Source organism: Pristis pectinata, chromosome 37 (genome assembly GCF_009764475.1).
Source record: "Pristis pectinata isolate sPriPec2 chromosome 37, sPriPec2.1.pri, whole genome shotgun sequence".
Lineage (NCBI taxonomy): Eukaryota > Metazoa > Chordata > Chondrichthyes > Rhinopristiformes > Pristidae > Pristis > Pristis pectinata.
Genome location: NC_067440.1, coordinates 7,012,001 through 7,033,924, shown reverse-complemented (window position 1 = coordinate 7,033,924; position 21,924 = coordinate 7,012,001). Strand labels below are relative to the sequence as shown.

Here is a 21,924-nt window from a genome sequence, read left to right as displayed (position 1 = left end):
AAAAGTAAATTAAGTAACAAGCAATTTAAGAAAAGATTTACAAGGATGTTGCCAGCACTACAGGGCCTGAGTTATAGGGAGAGGTTGGCCAGGCTGGGTCTTTATTCCTTGGAACGTTAGAGAATGATGGGTAACCTTATAGAAGTGTTTAAAATTATGAGAAGCATAATTTGAGGTGTTCAGTAACAGACTTCTCCCCAGGGTAGGGGAGTCCAAAACTAGGGGGCATAGATAAGATATTTTTATTAGTCACATGTACTTCGAAACACACAGTGAAATACAGCTTTTGTGTGGAGTGTTCTGGGGGCAGCCCGCAAGTGTCGCCACGCTTCCGGCGCCAACGTAGCATGCCCACAACTTCCTAACCTGTACGTCTTTGGAATGTGGGAGGAAACCGGAGCACCCGGAGGAAACCCACGCAGACACGGGGAGAACGTACAAGCTCCTTACAGACAGCAGCCAGAATTGAACCCGGGTCGCTGGCACTGTAATAGCGTTATGCTAACTGCTCCACTACCTTGCCTGCCCATAGATTTAGGATGAGCGGGGAAAGATTGAGGGGCAACTTTTTCACACAGAGGGTGGTGAGTATATGGAACGAGCTGCCAGAGGAAGTGGGTGAGGCAGGTACAACAGTGTCATTTAAGAAGCACTTGGGTAGGTACATGGAGAGGCGGGGCTGAGAGGGCTGAACCCAGGAAATGGGGACTAGCTGGGTGGGCACCTTGGTCGGCATGGACTGGTTGGGCTGAAGGTCCTGTATCCATGCTGTATTGCTCGATGACTATGACTCTAATTTAGGGAGGAAAACCTACAAATCTTACTCTGCAGGGTGGCGCAGCAGGTAGAGCCGCTGCCTCATGGCTCCAGTGACCCAGGTTCGATCCTGACCTCTGGTGCTGACAGGAGCTTGCACGTCCTCACTGTGTTACTGCATGGGTTGTTCCCTCTACCGCCCCCACCGCCCCAACCCCCCAACCACCACCTCCCAGGTGCTCCAGTTCCCTCCCACATCCCAAAGATGTGCGGGGTCGGTGGTTAGTCGGCCGCTGTAAATTGCGCCCCTGGTGTGTGGGTGAGTAGTAGAATCTGGGGAAGGAGTTGATGGGAATGTGGAGAGAATAAAATGGGATTGGCCTAGATGAGTGCTTGATGGTTGTCACAGACTCAGTTGCTGAATGGCCTGTTTCCAGGCTGTATGACTCGAATTATGCATCTCTTGTTCCACATCAGTCATTTTGCCCATTAACAGATTCTTAAGCCATTCACTTGTATCTAGCTGGTTCAAGGAGCATGTGCAGTTAGATGTAATAAAAAAATCAATGCACCCAGTCAATCTATGAGAACAGGTTGAGTGATCCTGAGTGGTGTAGGCACACAAGTGTTCTTTGCACCAAATTTTATGAATGGCTGTGGAGTATGGGGGGGCGGGGGGGAGACTGCTGGAGGAACTCAGTGGGTCAAGTATCATCTGTGAAGACACCTCTGCCTCCATGGATGCTGTTTGAGCTGGTGAGATCCTCCATTAGTTTTTTGCTCTGGATTTCGGCATCTGTAGTCTCTTGTGTCTCCATTAACCCTGTGTGTACTGTGTCATAGAGATAGACAGCACAGAAGTTGCCCCTTTGGCCCACCAAGTCCGCACCAACCGTAAAGCACCCATTTTTGTACTCGTCCTACCCTGAGCCATTTTATTCTCCAGGCACAGTAGTGTAGGGCAGGCCCGGTAGTGTAGCAGTTAGCGTAACGCTATTACAGTGCCAGTGACCGGGGTTCTGTTCCGGCCGCTGTCTGTAAGGAGTTTATAAGCTCTCCCCGTGTCTGCGTGGGTTTCCTCTGGGTGCTCTGGTTTCTTCCCACATTCCAAAGACGTACGGGTTAGGAAGTTGTGGGCATGCTATGTTGGTGGTGGAAGTGTGGCGACAGTTGCGGGCTGCCCCCAGAACACTCTACGCAAAAGATACATTTCACTGTGTGTTTCCATGTACATGTGGCTAATAAAGATATCTTATGTGATATTAGAGAAAATCCAATACCACATCTTGTGTTGCTCATGATCCCTCCCTGCTTTTGTTTAAATTGAAAAGGTGGGTTTGTTTTTTTAGGTACTTGGATGATGACCGGTAATGGGGTGATGCACAATGGAACTACAATTCTAGATGAGTATGGTCACAACCTTGATCGCTTAAAGGTGAGGCCACTGTACTTTTTAATGATGTTGGTTATGTGCGATGGATGTCCAGCTGCACATAAAACAGCAAATTTAGTGCAGTTTCATTCTTCAGAACCAAGGCTCAGTGAATACCATCCTTGCATCCAAAAATATTGTCTTGTGTAGTAATGGTTTTAAGATCCATTCCACGATGCTGCCTGGAGTATATAAGCTTTAAGGAGAGGTTGGACAAAGTTGGGTTGTTTTCTCTGGAGCGTCAGCGGCTGAAGGGAGACCTGATAGTCATAGAATAATACAGCATGGAAACAGGTCCTTCGGCCCAACTCTTCCATGCCAGCCAAGATGCCCATCTAAGCTAGTACCATTTGCCTGCATTTGGCCCATATCCCTCTAAACCTTTCCTATCCATGTACCTGTCCAACTGCCTTTTAAATGTTGTTATCATACCTGCTTCGACTAATTCCTCTGGCATGACTGGGAATGGTGACTGTGAAATGCTCAGGTTATTCTAAGACCTGATGGTCAGTATGCTGCCTTTACTCTGGCCGGCCTGTATAAAGGTTTTAGTCTGACATTTTTCTTCAACTCCTGCCTAATCCTACCAATTAATTTAAATCCATGTCCCTACAAGCCTGTTAACAGCCTCGAAAAATGAACTGATAACTCAGTTGAAAGAGAATCAGGAGTGGGCAATACCAGACAGAAGTTTATAAAATTACGAGGGGCATAATAGGTGGACAGTCAGAATCTTTCTTCCCCAGGGTAGAAATGTCAAGTACTAGAGGACGTGCATTTAAGGTGAGAGGGGGAAAGTTTAAAGGAGATGAGCAGACAACTCAAAGTGGTAGGTGCCTGGACTGGACTGCCAGGGTAAAAGCAGATACGACAGTGGTGTTTAAGAGGCTTTTAGACAGACACATGAATGTGCACAGAATGGAGGGATGTGAATCATGCAGGCAGAAGGGATTTAGTTTAATTTGGCATTGTGGGCCATAGGGCCTGTTCCTGTGCTGTGCTATGTTCCAGAGGCTTGACGGCAGGATCCAGGCTGATGCTCCCAATGCTGCACTGGGGAAGTTCTGCACTGTTGCAGCTAGTGGAGCTGCTGCTTTGCAGCTCCTGCAACCTATGTTCAATCCCCGCCTCCAGCACTGTGTGGAGTTTGCACGTTCTCCCTGTGACTGTGTGGCATTTCCACCCCCCGGGTGCTCCGGTTTCCACTACATCCTAAAGCTGTGCGGGACATTAGGTTAATTGGCCACTGCAAATTCCCCCTAGTGTGGGTGAGGGGCAGAATCTGGGGAGAGCTAATGGGAATATGAGGCGAATAGGTAGTAGGGAAAATGAGTGGGGAATGGGAGGCAGCATCAACTCGATGGGCCGAATCACCACCTTGTATCTCGTAAAGAAATATGGAAATCACAGAAATTGAAACAAGGACTCGGTTTTCCTTCACAGATGTTTGTATAAAAATCAAAGAACATTATTCTCGAGAAGGGTAAGGAATTTCTCCCTCGTGACTTTTGCCAATACTTATCCTTCCTCCAACGTCAGTAACAACTGATTATTAATCACTTTCCTCTGTACTACTTGTGGGAGCTTGCTGTTTCGAAATTGGCCATTGCAGTAATGCAGAAACAGCTACACGTCTGAAAGTATGTCATTAGGACATCCTGAGATGAGAAGATGTTGTCAGACTTTCTTTGAAAACGGTGATTATTCTCCAGTTGAGTTCCCAAGGGCAAAGTTGAGGAAGTTAAGAGACTCTCTTAATTCAGTCATCACTTGTATTTGAGTCTCTGAAAACTTAATTTAACTTCTGAAGCAGCAAACAATCTGCTGGAGGAGCTCAGCGGGTCAAGCAGCATCTGTGCAGGGGAGGAATTGTCGACATTTTGGGTTGAGACCCTGCGTCAGGATTGAGTGTGGAGAGGGGCAAAAGGCCAGTATAAAGGGACGGGGAGGGGTGAGACAGGGGCCGGTAGGTGATTGGTGGACTGAGAAAGGGTGAAGGATGGTGGACAGATGGAGCCAGGTGAGGGGAGAAGAGGGTGAAGGTAGAGTTGAGAGATGGGCAAAGAAACAAAAAGGGAGATGGAGCCCAGTGGAGCGGGGGAAGGATGAAGGTGGAGGCAGAGACTGGAGGGTGTTGAACACGGACACAAAGGCTACCAGTGCTGGAATCTGACAGGCAAGGAAGGTGATACTGGGAACCATCAGGGGAGAGGTGAAGGGCAGGTGGAACCTGATGGGGGAGGAGATTTGGTGGGTGATATTAACTATCTTCTGGAAGAATTTCTGAAGACCAGTTTGGTTAGAATTCAGGTCTTTTTTTTATTCAAGGCTACCTGAGCTCAGATAGTCCAATTTTTGCTCTGAATGGCATTGGTTTCTTAATTGTTGGGGAATTGTATTTTCTCGATTCATTGGTGTCTGCCAACCATATGGGAAACTGGGCACAGAGGGAGCGTTGGTTGACAGCTATATATTGGCCCATGACAGTGGAGAGAGCTTTCCCCTGTCTGCCTCACAAAAGTGTCTGTGGGATCATTTATCTGAGAGGGCAGAGGGACCCCAGAAAACAGTGCAGCACTCCCCTGGTCCTGGTCCTGTACTCTGAGGTTGTATCCATCTGCCTGTGGGGTGAGATTTCACTCCACGACCTACTGTCACAGTAGTGGAAGTGTAACTAACTTGCACAGAGCCAGAGTAGAGTTCCAAAGGTGATCTGTGGAGCTCATATGGGTATGGGCAGAAATAATTGCTCCGTGATGTCATCTGTGACCTTGAGACAGCCCAAGGTAGTTACAGCACAGATATTACGACTTGCAGCGTAGTCAATGTCAATAAGTTGGAAATGAGGTGATGAAGTGCATGGTCAACGAGCCACATGGTACAACGTCCTGTAACGCTTAGCCCAAGGTAGTTACAGCACAGATATTACGACTTGCAGCGTAGTCAATGTCAATAAGTTGGAAATGAGGTGATGAAGTGCATGGTCAACGAGCCACATGGTACAACGTCCTGTAACGCTTAGCCCAAGGTAGTTACAGCACAGATATTACGACTTGCAGCGTAGTCAATGTCAATAAGTTGGAAATGAGGTGATGAAGTGCATGGTCAACGAGCCACATGGTACAACGTCCTGTAACGCTTACGTGTTAGTAATTATTTCTGTGCAGTGTTAGTGCTATTCCATACAGCACTGGTCCTGGAGATACTTGCATCCTCCCTGATCTCCGGATGTGAATTATTTGGGGCGGCATGGTAGCGTAGCGGTTAGCACGACGCTACTACAGTGCCAGTGATCAGGGTTCGATTCCCGTCACTGTCTGTAAGGAGTTTGTACATTCTCCCCGTGTCTGCATGGGTTTCCTCCAGCTGCTCCGGTTTCCTCCCACATTCCAAAGACGTACGGGTAGGTTAATTTAGGTTTAAAATGGGCAGCGTGGACTCGTTGGGCCGCAAGGGCCTGTTACCGCGCTGTAAATGAAAATTTTTTTAAAAATTGACGTGGCTTCTCAAGAACACATGGTGGGGTCTCTGAGTACTCTCTGTAGACCCTTGGAGGTTTCAAGGGAAGTAAACACAGTTCTAACTTGTCGACACTAGAGACTGCAGATGTTGGAATGCTCTTTGTTGCTCCAGTTCTAACGTGTTCACCCGTGCTGCTGAATTGTTCTAATTTTGTTTTTCTTCCCTCCCTGTCAAACCCAACCTTGGTTCTCCCCTCCTGGAGCAAGGCAGGTGACACAGTTGGCGTTATGCGCAAAGAAGATGGAAGCTTGCACTTCTTTGTAAACAACGTGGATCAGGGACTTGCAGCGTCCAACGTACCGTCCAATGTTTACGCCGTAGTTGATCTCTATGGCCAAGCTGCCCAAGCCACTATCATAGATGATATAGGTGGGTCTACCATTTAACTGTCCTTGGCTGCGTGCTGTCCTGCTCAGTTTTATCATCCTTGGTACAATTTCTACCCTTCTGCGTCCTACTCTCTGATTTGTCCCAAGTTCCGAGCACCACTTCCAATGCAGTCACTCTCCCAAAATGGAACTGACAGACAGGAAGCAGTCTGTTGAGGCCCCCTCATAACTGGTGATGGTTGTAGCATGTATTGATACTGCTGCTGGTGCAGTGAAAAGCTTTTGTTTGCATGCCATACATAAGTAGATCGAGGTTGTAAAAAGAAAAACAGAATCCAGAATATAGTGTTGCAGTTACAGAGAATGTGCAGTGCAGGTAAACCAGATTGGACCACGCAGCCAATGATTCGTGAATGAAATGGTCCCTAAAGGATGCTACAAGGACAGGGGAAGATTTACCTGGTGGTGGTGGCATCTCATGGGAAAGTTGCCAAGGTTATGGAGGATGACCCTTTGAATGTGAAGGCCAGTGGGGTGGAAGGCGAGGACAAGGAGAGTCCTGTCCCTGCTCTGGCTGGGAGGAGAGCGGGTGAGATAATTGGTGATTGGCTTATTATTGTCACATGTACTGAGATGCAGTGAAAAGCTTTGTTTGCATGCCATCAAGGCAGATCATTCCATACATAAGTACATCTCAGTGTTGCAAAGGGAAAACAAAATGCAGAATAGTGTTACAGTTACAGAGAAAGTGCAGTGCAGATAGGCAATAAGGTGCATGGTCCACAATGAGGTCCAAAGAGTCTGGTAACAGCGGGACAGAAGCTGGTGGTACGCGTTTTCAAGCTTTTATATCTTCTACCTGATGGGTGAGAAGAGAGAATGACCGGGGTGGGAGGGGTCCTTGATTATGTCGGCTGCTTTTCCGAGGCAGCAGGAAGTGTAGACGGAGTCAATGGAGGGGAGGCTGGTTTGTGGGAAGTATGATCTCCTAAGCCTGCTCCCCTATTAATTAAGGTCACAGCTATTATTTTCTTCTATTGGGGCTCCGTGGTTCCAGCTTGTCCTGCGAGTTCCTCAGTGTTGGAAAAAATCTATCACTCTTTTAGTTTTGGCATGCTCAGCCACAGTACTCTTTGGTATGAATTCCAAAATTCCATACTCACTAATCTTCCCCTTGCTTCAATCCTAAATTGCCGATCCTGGCTTCTGGTGCTGTCTGGCAGAGTATGCTGGTCCCCTCTGTGGCGGCTTGGGTTTCCTCCCACACCCCAAAGGTGTGGGTCGGTAGGACAATAGTCCACTGTAGATTGCCCCTCATTTGTGACTGAGTGGTAGATTCTGGTTGGGGGGGGGGGGGCAGGGGCAGTTGATGGGAATGTGGGGAGAATAAAATGGGATTAGTGTAAATGCATGTTTGGTGATTGGCACATGGTGGGCCAGAGGATTATCTGTGATTATGTGTCAGCACAAAGTTTGGCCACTTAAGACTAAGATGAGAACTTTTTTCCTTTTTCGGAATTTACTTTGGATGGCTGTGTGGATGTTCAGTCATATAGCACTACAGAACAGAAACAGGCCCTTCAGCCCATCTAGTCCATGCCAACCTGATCTTCTGCCTAGTCCCATCTACCTGCACCCGGACCATGTCCCTCCAAACCCCTCCCATCCATGCACCTATCCAAACATCTCTTAAATGTTACAATTGAACCCGCATCTACCACTTCCACTGGCAGCTCGTTCCACACTCACACCACCCTCTGAGTGAAGAAGCTCCCCCCTCAGACTCCCCTTAAATATTTCACCTTTCACCCTCAAACTAGACATAGAGGTTAAAACTATAGTCTCACCCAACCTTAGGGGAAAGAGCCTGAATACATTCACCCTATCTATACCCCTTATAATTTTGTATGTCTGTCTAGGATCTCCCCTCATTCTCCTGCACTCCAGGGAATAAAGTCTTAACCAATTCAACCTTTGCCTATTCAAGGCCAATAGGTTATTGTTCAAAGTGGAATAGAGGCAAAAGATGATCCCTGTTGTTTAACGGTTCACAGCCTTGAGTGGCATATGTCCTGTGGCTGCTATTTTATGTGATTTTATGATTGAGGTTAATTTTTTAAAAATTTTTAAAAATTCTATTAAATTTTATTTACAGCGTGGTAACAGGCCCTTCCAGCCCAACGAGTCCACGCCGCTCATTTTAAACCCAAATTAACCTACCCGTACATCTTTGGAATGTGGGAGGAAACCGGAGCACCCGGAGGAAACCCACGCAGACACGGGAGAACGTACAAACTCCTTACAGACAGCGACGGGAATCGAACCCCGATCGCTGGCGCTGTAATAGCGTCGTGCTAACCGCTACGCTACTGTGCCGCCTTTTCTGAGTTTGTTGATGTGCTGATAGGAACACTTAATTGCGAGTATACATATTACCACATACATTGTACCCCCTCATTATAGGAGTTGGGGTAACAGAAATTCGCCCTTATGGAATTCATAAATCATTACCAAAAACATTGGAGATACAAAATAAAAAAATTTGCTCTGACGGAATTTGTGAGAAAAATAACTAAACACCAAATGCAAAAGAAACAACAGATTTTGTCATATTACGGAATATCGCAATACGGACAGTTTTCTAGAAATGCAATCCCTCTATAATGCAGGGTGTACTGTTATTTTCAAGGAGACACGAGATACTGCAGAGGCTCAACACACAAAGGAGCTGGAGGGACTCCACGGGTCAGGCAGCATTTACGGAGGGAAATGAACAGTCAACATTTCTGGTCGAGACTCTTCATCAGGACTGGAAAGGAAGAGGGGAGGTAGTATTAAAAAGGTGGGGTGGGGGGGAGGGCTGGAGCAAGAGCTGTTGGGTGATAGGTGGATCCAGGTGAGGGGGAGTGATGGGCAGGTGAGGGGAGGAGGGAAGAGAGAGGGAACGATGTAAGAGGTGATAGGTGGAGGTGACTGAAGAAGGTGGAAAGGCAGTCACCAACCTGACGGCATGAACATCAATTTCTCGAACTTCCACTAACCCTGTCCCTTCCCTTTTAATTTTTTGATCCTACTGGGCCCCCATCATCCCATCTTTCCCCTCCCCGCCCTCTCCATCTGCCCGTCACCCACACACTCCTCCCTCTGGTTCCCCTCCCCACCTCCCTCCCTTTATTCCATGGTCCACTGTCCTCTCCTATCGGATTCCATCTTCTTCAGCCCTTTGCCACTTCCACCGATCACCTCCCAGCTTCATGCAGCATTCCCGCTCCCCCCTCCCTCACCTGCCTCTCACGCCCCTCTCACCTGGATCCACCCATCGCCTGCCAGCTCTTGCTCCACCCCTTCCCCCCCCACCTTTTTGTACTGGCTATCTCCCCTCTTTCCAGTCCTGATGAAGGGTCTCGACCTGAAACGTTGACTGTCCATTTCCCTCTGTAGATGCTGACCAACCCGCTGAGTTCCTCCAGCTCCTCTGTGCACTGTTCCTATCAATACTGCTTTGATCCTTGGTGACCTCTTTTCCTTCCACTTGACCTTCTTGACCAGATCTGCCACCTCTGCCTGACGACATGTTGGAGGGCAACAACCAGATCTCTCCCTGCAGCATCTTCTCACTCACCCCCAGCAACGACCTCCGGTTCCATCACCTCCACGGGAACAATGCTGTGATCACAAACGGTGGGCGGACTGCCTTCCGGCAGAACTGTCGCAGCGAATTCAACGACGCCATCGTCATGTCTAGCAGGTAGGTGGATGGTTTGTCTGCCTTGACACCTTTGGGAGTACAGGTGATCATAACCGCTCATGCTTTTGGCTGATCCATCATGATCTAAATCTTCCCACCACCGAATTCCTCCCGCAGCTGTAGACCTTAGACGTGTGGCCCAGGTTCAATTCTGACCTTGCACATCTCCCAGTGACCATGTGGGTTTCCTCTGGGTGTTCCAGTTTCCTCCCACATCCTAAAACAAGTGCAGTAGATTAAATGATCTACTATAAGTTACCCCCAGTGTGAGAGGGTGGGAAAAGAATTGGGCTGGTTGATAAGGATGTGAGATTGCATCTCCTCCCCTCTCCCATCGGGCAGAAGATACAAAAGCCTGAAAGCACGTACCACCAGGCTCAAGGACAGCTTCTATCCCACTGTTATAAGACTATTGAAAGGTCCCTCAGTACGATAAGATGGACTCTTGACCTCATGATCTACCTCGCTCTTTATTGTCTACTTGCACTGCACTTCCTCTGTAGCTGTGACAGTTTATTCTGCATTGTTTTACCTTGTACGACCTCAATGCACTGTGTAATGAATTGATCTGTATGGACGGTACACAAGACAAGTTTTTCACTGTACATGTGCCAATAATGAACTAATTCCAATTCCAGTTAGGGAAATAAGTGGACGTGGGATTGGTGGGAACATTCGAAGAGCCAACATACCCTTGGTGGGCTGGATGGCTGCTTTCTATGTCATGAGTAAATGAGAAATATGTTTGCAGGTTCAAAAGAAAATAACAGGTTTAAATATCTGAAAGAACATGATATTAGCCAACAAACTGCTTCTATTGAAACTTGCAATCGGTGACCAGTGGTTTCGAAATCACAAGCTGTAGCAGTGATGCTTGCTGTTAAGCAGCACACTGCGGGGAGCCACTTGCCACAAGTGGTCTGGAGACTGATGACACTATTTGTACAGGTCCTCCCCAGGTTACAAAAGGGGCACCGTTCCTGAGAACTGTTCATTACCTGAGATGATCGCGTCAGAAATGCAGCTGCCCGGCAATGTATGTAAACAAAAACAGTCCAACCAAGGGCAATGTGTGGTGAAACCAGGACGTTTAAATCAACCATTCAGATTTCTCTGCAAGATGCAATGATATTGCCACGAACCAAGTTTCAACCCAGCAGAAGGTGCCTGCAGCCCCACATTTTCATGAATTCGCCCCAGATTCTACCCCTCACCCACACACCCGGGGGGGGTGGGGTGGCAATTTACAGCGGCAGATTAACCCACCGACCCCGCACATCGTTGGGATGTGGGAGGGAACCGGAGAAACCCACGTGGTCAGAGGGAGAATGTTCAAACTCGCGCACCCCAGGCACCGCCAGAGGACGGGATCGAACCCAGGTCTCTGGAGCTGTGAGGCAGCGACTCTACCAGCTGCACCGCTGGGCCAGCACTGCACCTGAAGGAGATCCCTCATAATCTTAGGTGGATTTGTGCAGCAAATGATTAGCTCCTGCTGATGTGGTATCAAGGTCCTGAGCAATGAGGTGGTGGGGTGGGAGACCACTGAGAGGTGATGTTGGGAGGGTCTGCAAGCTTACATTACAAGTGTGACCATACTCACAAAAGAGTCCAATTAGAGGCAGAGTAAAAACCGATGGAAATACAAGGCTGAGACATGAGAGACCGCAGACGTTGTAATCTGGAGCAAAAATCGAGCTGCTGGAGGAACTCGGCAGGTCAGGCAGCATCTGTGGAGGGAAATGGAAGGCCTCCCTGTCAGGGCTGGGTCCCATCGGAATTAGGGAGCTCCACAATGGGATGTCTCTGTCCAAGGTATGAGGAGTAAGGTCTGTGCAGGATATCATTGAACAATTTTAACATTATCCCTGTTGGGCGAATGGGCAAAAGTTTAATGGAATTGGAACTGGTTTATTATTGTCACATGTACTGAGGTAAAGCAAAAAACTTGTCTTGCATACTGTTCATACAGACCAATTCATTACACAGTGCATTGAGGTAGTACAGGGTAAAACAATACAGTATGCAGAGTAAAGTGTCACAGCTACAGAGAGAGTGAAGTGCAGGTAGACAATAAAGTGCAAGGTTATACTGAGGTAGATTGAGGTCAGGATTAAGATGCTGTGCCCCTGGGGTTGTGTAATCCCCTTTATCTCCTTCCCTTCCTGTTTAGATCAGTTCAATTCCTGGGGTATTTCCCTGTGAAGATGTTGGGTAGAAAACTGTAACATAACTGACCGTCGTGTTACGGAGATTTAGGGAACGGAAATTGGCACTTAGAAAATTGACAAATCACTGCCCAGAAACTTGAGATACGGGATAAAGTTTGGGCTCTCAGAATTTATGTGGGGGGAAAATGAAGTAAATAAGTACAAATTTTTTTTTCAGTTGACGTTTCTTGACAGATGCACAAGTGACATGGCTACATGTTAGGGAAAATCGTGATAGGGTCATTTTCTAAGAGCACAACCACTCCGTAACACGGGCATTGCCTGTACTCACAGGAGTTTGGAAGATTGAATGGTGATCTCAATGGAAAGCATGCATCTTTCAGAAGGTTGGAAGCTGAGGGACTGTGTCCACTGGCTGCAGAATCTCGGTCTATAGGACCTAGAGTAACGGGTCAGCATTTGGGGCTAGGGTTTCTGGTCTGCCAAAGGGGGCTCAGTTATTGAGTGTATTCGAGGGAAGTTAGATCAAATATGTGGAGACTTGGGCAGCGTGGGCTGGGTAGTTCTTGCAGAATCAGCCACAATCTTATTACATGGCGAAGCAAACTTGTGAGGCCAAGTGGCTTACCCCATGTTCTCTTTTCAACTCTTGTGGTAAACCCTTCTGTCGATTCATTTTGCAGAACGTTGAGGGAAGGGGAAATGTTTGAAATTCTAATTCAGAAGATGGTGGATCGGTGGTCCGGATCAATAGAGGCAGGTGAGTATTGAGGCGAGCAGTGTGATGGTGTTGGCGGGGATGGGTGGGGTGTGTGAGAGTCAAGGTTCTATTGTTAGCGGTGGGAGAGGGAGATTGGGGCTTGGATTCCTCTCCCCGTGCCCATTTACAAGAAACTCAGCCTGTGTTGCGATGGGCCATGTTGTGGAATATCATGAAGCATGGCCATTGGGACTGGAGACCAGCTCGTGGGTCAAGTACCAATCCAGAGTGGGCGAGAGCTGCCAGTAAGCCCTGGTTCTCTTTATCCCACCTTTGCACTCTTGCGCCACCACCCTCAACCCTTGGAAAGGTGCTGCTCGCGTATGCCAGCTGAACCAAAGTACTGGTGCGTCGGTTTCGTACCAAGGGTTGCAACCACAGCTCAGGTTGGAGAGATTCAGTGACAGGATGGTCGCTGCATCTCTCAAAATGACGGGGCAGATTCATTAACCAAGTTCAAATCCAACTGGAGAACTTAAAGTCAATTAGATAAATATGGAATAAAAAGCTATTGTTGTAAAAACCCATCTCTTTCACTCTTGTCTTCAGGGAATGGTATCTACCATGCTTGCCCGTACCAGTCTAATTGGTGGTAAACCTGTATCAGTGCCTTACCTGTGACAGTCTAATTGACAGCAAACCTGTCCCTTTTAATCTCCAGGACAGTGTATGTATGCATGCTTCAAGTAGTTTAACTTTGCACAAGATCAGGCTGCAGTAAACTTAAAACCTGCTAAGTAACCAACCTGAAGACAGCAACTTAGCGAGATTCTATCTCCATGATGTGGGAGGTTCTAAGAGGTTTTTGCATCGAGCCATTGTAATATGCAATGGCGTGAATCTACAGTACCTGTAGGTACAAAATTGGATTGTATCTGGGGAATATGTTTCAGGAGAGCACATATCTGGATTGTTTTGCATGTTAGGGTATCAGGGTGGGGAATATGAGGTCAATGTGTTATATCTGAGGAAAACTCCATGGATGGGTGTTTGTGCATAGAACATAGGACAGTCCAGCACAATACAGGCCCTTCAGCCCACAATGTTGTGCCGACCTTTAAACCTCACCTGAGACTATCTAACCCCTTCCTCCCACGTATCCCTCTATTTTAAATTCCTCCATATGCTTATCTAGTAATGCATGTCCTCCAAGTATCCAGATAGCACATGCTGCTGTGTGTTGATGTGGGCAGTGTGTGTGTGCCTGTATGTTAAGTATATACTGTTGCATGCCTCATATCGAAGGTGTGTGTGTGCGAGTGATCTGTATGGAACAGAAGCCCATGCTGTGTATGTGCCAACAGAGATTAATTGTGCTTGAATTCATCTGAGCTACATGCTCATAGCCACCAGTTATCTTGTGTTCATTATGCTCAATTTTCCCTATATTCTCCATTTTAATGACAGTTTTCCTGTCATAATTAATATTAAGATTCTCTCTTATTTAGGTGTTACAGCAATCCGTCCAGAAGATCTTGAGTTCCCCAGTACCATGACGGATATTGACTATGACACCTGGATGCTGAGGTAATGACGAGGTGTGAACACAGTCTTGGGTTAGGGTGGGCTGAGATATTCTGTAATGACTCAAAACGGGTAGTAGTTTCAACTGTCTCCTCCATGTCCAGGAGAGGTTCTGTGTAGGACTAGTGTGCAGCGCTAATAAAGCCAAATTTACTACCTATCCATGGTTATTACATAGACATAGAACATTACAGCACAGAACAGGCCCTTCGGTCCACGGTGTTGTGCCGACATTTTATCCTGCTCTAAGATCTATTTAACCCTTCCCTCTCACATAGCCCTCCATTTTTCTATCATTCATGTGCCTATCTAAGAGTCTCAGATGTCCCTAATGTAGAGTGGCTTTACTGATCAGGGACAGTGTCAAAGCTGTAGAAAGGGAGGATGTCCTGGAGGGATCGTCTGCGTTCCTGATAGCTACATCTGCATGAGGTGCATCCAGCTACAGCTCTCCACAGACCGTGCTAGGGAACTGGAGCTGCAGCCTGATGACCCCCAGCCTCCACAGGACAACGAGGAGTACCAAGGACGAGGGCCACAAGGAGGCAGTCACACCCAAGCAGCAAGAGGCAGCTAGCTGGGTAACCGTCAGGAGAAGAATGGAGAACAGGCAGGCAGTGCAGAGCACCCCCATGACCGTCCCCACCCACCACCAACCCCCCCCCCCCCCCCCCCCAACAACAGGCACACCACCCTGGACACTGAAGGGGGGGGGATGACCCACCAGGGGAAAGCCACAGCGACCAGGCCTCCGGCACCGAGGGGGGAGAAGAGGAAAGTGGCAGTAACAGGGAACTCAACAACAACAGTTATCCTAGCTGAATGGTGGAGTTGAGAGTTACCATGCATTGGGGCAGGAATTAGAGAGGAGCATTGCTGGTATAGTAGCAGAGAGGTTAACTGACAGGGCTGGCAAAGGTCTGGACTATTGACCAAGTTCAAATCCAGCTGGAGAACTTAAACACAAGGAGTGCTGCTGCCTCACTACTCTCATAACCAGGTTTAACCATGGCCTGCTGTGCTGTCTGCGGAGTTTGAGTGCTTTTGCTGTAACTGGCTGGGTTTCTGCTGGGTGCTCTGGTTTCCTCCCACATCCTAAAGACACGCAGGCAGGTGAATTAGTTGTCTACTGTAAGTTGGGTCGTGGGAGCTGGTGGACATGAGAGAAAATAGGATACAGGAAAATAGGTGGAAAAATGGGTTGCTCTAAGAGCTGGCATGAACTCAATGGGCCAAATAGTCCCCTATGTCATAAGGAGATGGGGTCATAGAGTTGTATAGCACTGAAATGGGCCCTTTGGCCTAACGTCCATGCCGACTAAGATGGCTATCTGAGTTATTCCTATTTGCCTGCGTTTGGCATGTCTCTCTCTAGACTTTTCCTATCCATGTACCTGTCCAAATGTAATTGTACTCGTCTCTACGGCTTCCTCTGGAAGCTCGTTTCACATACCCACCACCCTCTGTGCGGGAAAAAGTTGCCCCTCAGGTCCCTTTTTAAATCTTTCCCCTCTCACCTTAAACCCGTGCCCTCTGGTTTCAGACTCCCCTACCCTGGGGAAAAGACTGTGAGCATCCACCTTTTCTAGCCCCTCATGATTTTATAAACCTCCATAAAATCACCACTCAACCTTTTACACTCCAGCAGGGAAAAAGACACTGCAGATCCAGCCTCTCCTTACAACTCAAGCATGTGAAATAAGAGATACGAAATAATAGAATGAAATAAAGAACTATTAAGGTAGATATTCAACGACTTGACTGGAAGGACAGCCTGGTAACAGGCTCTTTGGTCCATCAAATCTGTGCTGACTACTGCACCCGGCTACACTAATGCCAGTTACCCACATTAGGTGCATGGCCTTCTCTGTCTTTGTGATCTTAAAGGAAGTTCAGAGAGGGAGTTCCGGAGTTTTGACAGTTGAAGGCTCAGCTGCCGATGGGAAAATTGGGAATGATTAGTGTGGCTACAATTGCAGAGTGCTGAGATGCAGGTCGGAGATGGGGAGGAGCAAGGCCTTGGAAGAATTTTTAAATTTCGATGACTGGACTGGGAACAGAGTGGGTCAACAAACACAGAAGGCTATTCAGCCCATTGCGGTCATCCCCCCCCCCCCACTGTGGCAGGAGGCCAAATGACGGGATGTTGCGGCTGTACTTTCTTCGGCTGATGACAAGACGAGCTTTGCCAGTCAGCCCCAGTGTTCCCACTTAGTAACCGATAGAGACTTGATCTCCCTTCCCCGGCCCTTTCTGCTGGGGTGTCACTCGATGTCCCCCTCACCACTGACACCTTTCTGGTTGAATTTCACCCTTTCCCTCCCCCCCTCGCAGCGGCACGGCCATCATGCAAGATGGGAACACGATGCGGAACAATTACGGCTGTGACCTGGACTCGCTGACCACTGGTTCCCGGATCGGGATGATGCGCAGCTCGAGCGGCGACCTCCACTATTACATCAACGGAGTAGACCAGGGTGTGGCTTGCTCTGGGCTGCCGCCAGGTACGACAATTAAGGGTGCTGGTCCTTGCTTTCGGTTTATGATTGTCACGTGTACCGCTATACAGTGAAAAACTTTGTTTTGCATGCCATCCATATAGGTCATTTCAAAACATAAGTACTTTTGAGGTAGTACAAGGGAAAAGCAATAACAGAACGCAGAATATAGTGTTATAGTTACAGAGAGAGTGCAGTGCAGGCAGACGATAAAGGCCACAACCAGGTTGAGTGTGAGGACAAGAACTGTGATATTGAGTGTACTTAAGCCAAGACCTTACAGTTACAGGTGTCTATCTGTACCCTCACTTTAGGGAGATTGTACTTTATCAACCTATAATGCAAAGACTAATTTACTTAACTACCTTAGTCACTTTTCTGAAGGCATTTAGCTGTCCATAATCACTATTTTGAGCAGTGGGTCCACCACCACTCCCAACCAAGGAGGAGATACTTCCAGCTAATGAAGCAGATTAAACACAGTTATAATCAGAATCAGATTTAATATTACTACGTATGTTGTGAAATTTGTTGTTTTGCAGCAGCAATGCAGTGCAAAGACCTAAAAATTACTATAAGTTACCAAAAAAATAAACAGTGCGAAAGAGGAATAACGAGGTAGTGTTCAGAGATCTGATGGCGGAGGGGAAGAAGCTGTTCCTGAATCGTTGAGTGTGGGTCTTCAGACTCCTGTACCTTCTCCCCAGTGGTCGTAATGAGAAGAGGGCACGTCCCGGGTACTTAATGACGGATGCCGCGCCTTGAAGATTAATTTAAATGGAGCACATTTATTTTGAGGAGTAATACAGAGATTATAATTCTACAGAGGGTTTCCAAACACAAGTACAATTCTTACACACTAGAAAACCATCCCGATGAGTTGAAGGCAAACATGTCATCTGTCGCAGAAAGGGGGCTCTGGGAAGAGATCCTCCTTGGGTGAGGCAGAGGAGTGGACATTTCATCTCCGTAACTCCTCCCAACCCTGACTGCCTTCTAACACTTAGATTTTTTTTGCCAGTCATCTAGCGATGACCTAATCTGCGTGTGACGATCAGGTCAGATGGCTGGAGCTTTAGTCTGACATAGACAATGTTGTTTCTTCTGAGCAGGTTGCAGTCTCAGTTAAGTGAACAATAGGCTTTCTAAGCCCAGACAGTATTGTTTCTCAAGAGGATGGGTAAAGAGTACTAGTCATAAAATTAACAATACACATCTTGAACCTTGAACAGTTTCTTCTGCTGTGCCGAAAAGCTGAGTTTAGCAAAGAGCCCTCCTGACCCTGGATAGTGAATATCCGTCACAAGAGGTCTGTTCTCCCTCTATTTACTACTCCAGCCTGCCCCCTGTACTGTTGTGAGATAACGCTGGGTTTGCACGCCACAGCTCACTTCAGGTAATGCCCAAGCGCGGATTGTTGATGATTGCATTGCCTGTTACCTTGATCGAAAAGACAGATTGAAATAGCCTGATTGAATGTGCCTTCAGCTGCCCCAGACAGGAGGAGGACCCTGATCCCAGATTCTCCTCACCTACTCTGGTTTGGGGTGATATGATGACCCATGTTACTGGGTTTGTGCTTGCAAGGGAGTTGGTGGGGAAAGGGCGAAATGTTTGTTTTGAGTCCGGAGTGCGTACTGTAATACTGCTTTCCTGTTTTCTCTCCCCACAGAGCTGTACGCTGTGGTTGATCTGTACGGACAATGCGTCCAAGTGTCCATTACCAGCGGCTCATTACCGGTGGACAACAGCCTGTCCCTGAGCAATGCCACTGAGAAATCCTTTCCAATACACTCTCCAGGTACGCGCACACACTGTGCCCCTTGTGCACCTCCAACCCAGCCACCTTACATCGAGACTAAGAAGTATTCACTGCCTTCAGTGCACTTGGCAGTGCCCTTCAGTAAATGAGTGTGGGGCCTGCTACCCTTGCCCTGGCTGCCTTGATGTCCTCAAAGCGGGGAGTGAGGGGGAGCTCCAACACACAAAGTATTACATAGAACAGTGCAGCAGAGGAACAGGCCCTTCGGCCCACAATGTCTGTGCCAACCATGATGCCAAATTAAACTACATCTATCTGCCTGCCCTTGATCCATATCCTTCCATTTTATTTTCGTGTATCTAACAGCCTCTTAAATGCCACTATTGTATCTGCTTCCACCACCACCCCTGGCAGCGTGTTTCAGGCACCCAACACTCTGTTTTTAAAATAAAAACCTTTGCCCATCTCCTTTAAACATCACCCTTCTTGCCTTAAAAGCTGTGTGTTTTAGTATTTGACTTTCCTACCCCAGGAAAAAGACTCTGTCTGCCCTATCTATGCCTCTCATAATTTTATAAACTTCTATCAGCTCTCCCCTCAGCTTTCGACACTCCAGAGAAAATAATGCAAGTTTGTCCAACCTCTCCTTATAGCTAATACCCTCTAATCCAGGCAGCATCCAGGTGAACCTCTTCTGCACCCTCTCCAAAGCCTCCCCATGCTTCCTGTAATGGGGCGACCTGAACTGCACACAATACTCCAGATGTGGCCCAACCAAAGTTTTACGCAGCTGCAACGTGACTTACTAAGTCTTGCCCCGACTGATGAAGGCAAACATGCTGTACACTGCCTTTACCACCCCACTTGTGTTGCCCCTTGCAGAGACCTATGGACTTAAGATCCAAGAGAGATGCAACCAAACTCTTCCTGTGGCTGTTTCTGCATTCTAAAACCACAAAGCAATGAACAAGACCTGGGCACTTGAATGTCATGGTCAATCCTCTTTACGTAACCAATGCATGCTTCTCCCAATTCAACTTTTCTCCAAGCTGCCTGGAGTTAATTTGCTAAATTAAATGCATGACGTATCTGCCTATTGGTTGATCAACTTATGACAATTAGGGAACAACTAAGTTATGGAGAATCTATAGGACAGGAGATCATTCAGCCCATTGTGATTGTACCAATCAATAAAGGACTACCCTGCCTCATACCACCTTCCAGCACTGGGCCTGCAGCCCTCATGAGTCATGGCTATTCAAGCATTACTCGAATGTGATGAGACTTTCCGCCTTTATCATCTTATCAGGTAGAGTGTTCTAGACTCTTATGGTGATTATATTTTTCTTGTCATCTCTTCTCTAAATTACTATAAATTGATGCACCCTGTTTTATGACCCCCTCTGAAGGGAAGTAGATCCTTCCAATTTACATGATCGAGTCCCGTCATAGCTCAGTTGTCTCCTATCAGCCTTTTCTGTTCCAAAACAACCTTGGCTTATTCATTCTTGTTTTTAACCGCTACAACATTCCAGTCTTGGTAAGTAATCTCTGTATTTTTTCTTTCCTGCAATGTAGTGACCAGAACTGTGCACTGTGCTCAAGCTGTGGTTTAAATAATGTTGTTTACAGTTCTAATATAAGCTTCTTGCCCTTAAATTCTGTGCCAACTAATAAAGGAATACATCCTTTATGCCTTTTCAGCCACCTCATTGGTCAGTCCAGCAACCTTTTAAGGATCTGTGGACATGCACTGGAGGGTCCCTATGTTCTTTCACCTCTCTTGATATTGTGCCATTTATTGTATAATATCATGTCTAGGTGCACCTAGATACATTGCCTCTCATTTCACTGAATTAATTTTCATTTTCCATTATTCTGGCCAGAACATGCATAACTTCCTGTAGTTTAAAACCTATCAACCACACAACCAGTTTTTATATCATTTGCAAATTAAAATCCATCTAGGCCACGTGTAATGCATGCCACCATCAACCCTCCTGTATCTCCTCACAAAAATTCAGTCTGGTTAGTTCAATAGTATCTTCCCTTAGCAAATCTATGGCTGTCTCTAATCTTATGTCATTCTAAATAAAGGTTTGTACGGTGGTGCAGCTAGTAAAGCCGCTGCCTCGCAGTGCCAGAGACCTGGGTGCTGTCTGCGGTCCACGTGGCGTTTGCATGTTTTTCCTGACACCGCGTGGGTTTCCCCTGGGTGCTCTGGTTCCCTCCCACATCCCAACGACGTGCGGGGTCAGTGGGTTAATCGGCCGCTGTAACTTGACCCTAGTGTGTGGGTGAGTGTTGGGAGAAGAGTTGATGGGGATGTGGGGAGAATAACCTGGGATTTATGTAGGATGAGTGTAAATTGGTGGTTGGCATGGACTCGGTGGGCCGAAGGGTCTGTGTGTGTGACTCGAGGAAGGATTAACAGAATTTACCCATCACCAAAGTGAAGCTGACTGATGTGTAATTATTTGGTTTATATCTTCAGGTTTTAGACAGTGAGGATAAATAGAAATACTCAGCAGGTCAGGCAGCATCTGTGGAGAAAGAAACAAAAGGCTTGGGTGGGGGGGGTGGTGGGGAAGAAAAAGAGTTGGAGCTTCCCTATTTAGCTGGCTGGGATGTATTTCATCCAGGCTTTATGCTAGCTGTTTTTAAAGATGCTAAAATCCTTAAGACTTGCCCTTTTTCCTTTCGTTGGGGTAGGAGGGTGGTTCATTGTCCTGGAGCTGACCGGACCCCTTTGTTTCTCTCCAGTACCAGGCATCGCGCACCGCTTCCACACCAACTGCGGGAAGTACGTGGCCCTCCAGAACGACGGCTGCCGGGCAGTAAGAGTCCATGGATTCTCCCACGGGATTGTCTTCAGCATGAAGGAGCTGAAACCTGACGAAATCTTTGAGGTAACTCGATTGGTGTTGGAGCAGGGAAGGCTAGGAGAAGGGTCTGATGGAGCTGCTTCACGCCGGAACGGGTGTACAAAATGTTAACTTGTGCTAAGTCAAGTCGATTGTCGCGTACACAAGTACGGTGAGGTACAGGTACAATGAAAATTTTACTTGCAGCAGCATCACAGGCACATAGATTAGGACAACAACACAGACATAAGTTATACAAGACAGTGAAGACAAAAGAGGTTGTGCAAAGCAAGGCATTATTGCAATAAAAGCACAATCAGAGACAAGTCCATGAGGTGGTCTGTAGTTTTCTGTTGCTGAGGTAGGGTTCGGATTGTGCAGGTTGGTTCAAGAACTGAATGAAGGGAACTTCAGGCTTGTGGGACTTCAGGCTTCTGTACCTCCTACCCGATGGTAGCTGCGAGAAAGAGGGCATGGCCCGGATGGTGGGGGATCCTTGATATTCGATGCCACTGCCTTGAGGCAGCGCCTCCTGTAGATGCTGTCAGTGATGGGGAG

General features: G+C 47.3%; 1 protein-coding gene across 2 annotated transcripts in view; it reads left to right on the top strand.

Annotated features, from left to right (window-relative positions):
- neurl4 (neuralized E3 ubiquitin protein ligase 4) overlaps window positions 1-21,924 on the top strand; it is a 94,121-nt gene that overhangs the window by 37,024 nt on the left and 35,173 nt on the right. For both annotated transcript variants that reach the window (XM_052044745.1, XM_052044746.1), the window contains exons 9-16: window positions 2,106-2,191; window positions 5,917-6,079; window positions 9,589-9,787; window positions 12,642-12,718; window positions 14,167-14,245; window positions 16,577-16,746; window positions 18,413-18,541; window positions 21,266-21,411. In XM_052044745.1, the coding sequence (XP_051900705.1) occupies window positions 2,106-2,191; window positions 5,917-6,079; window positions 9,589-9,787; window positions 12,642-12,718; window positions 14,167-14,245; window positions 16,577-16,746; window positions 18,413-18,541; window positions 21,266-21,411 (1,049 nt within the window). The remainder of the gene's footprint in view (window positions 1-2,105; window positions 2,192-5,916; window positions 6,080-9,588; window positions 9,788-12,641; window positions 12,719-14,166; window positions 14,246-16,576; window positions 16,747-18,412; window positions 18,542-21,265; window positions 21,412-21,924) is intronic.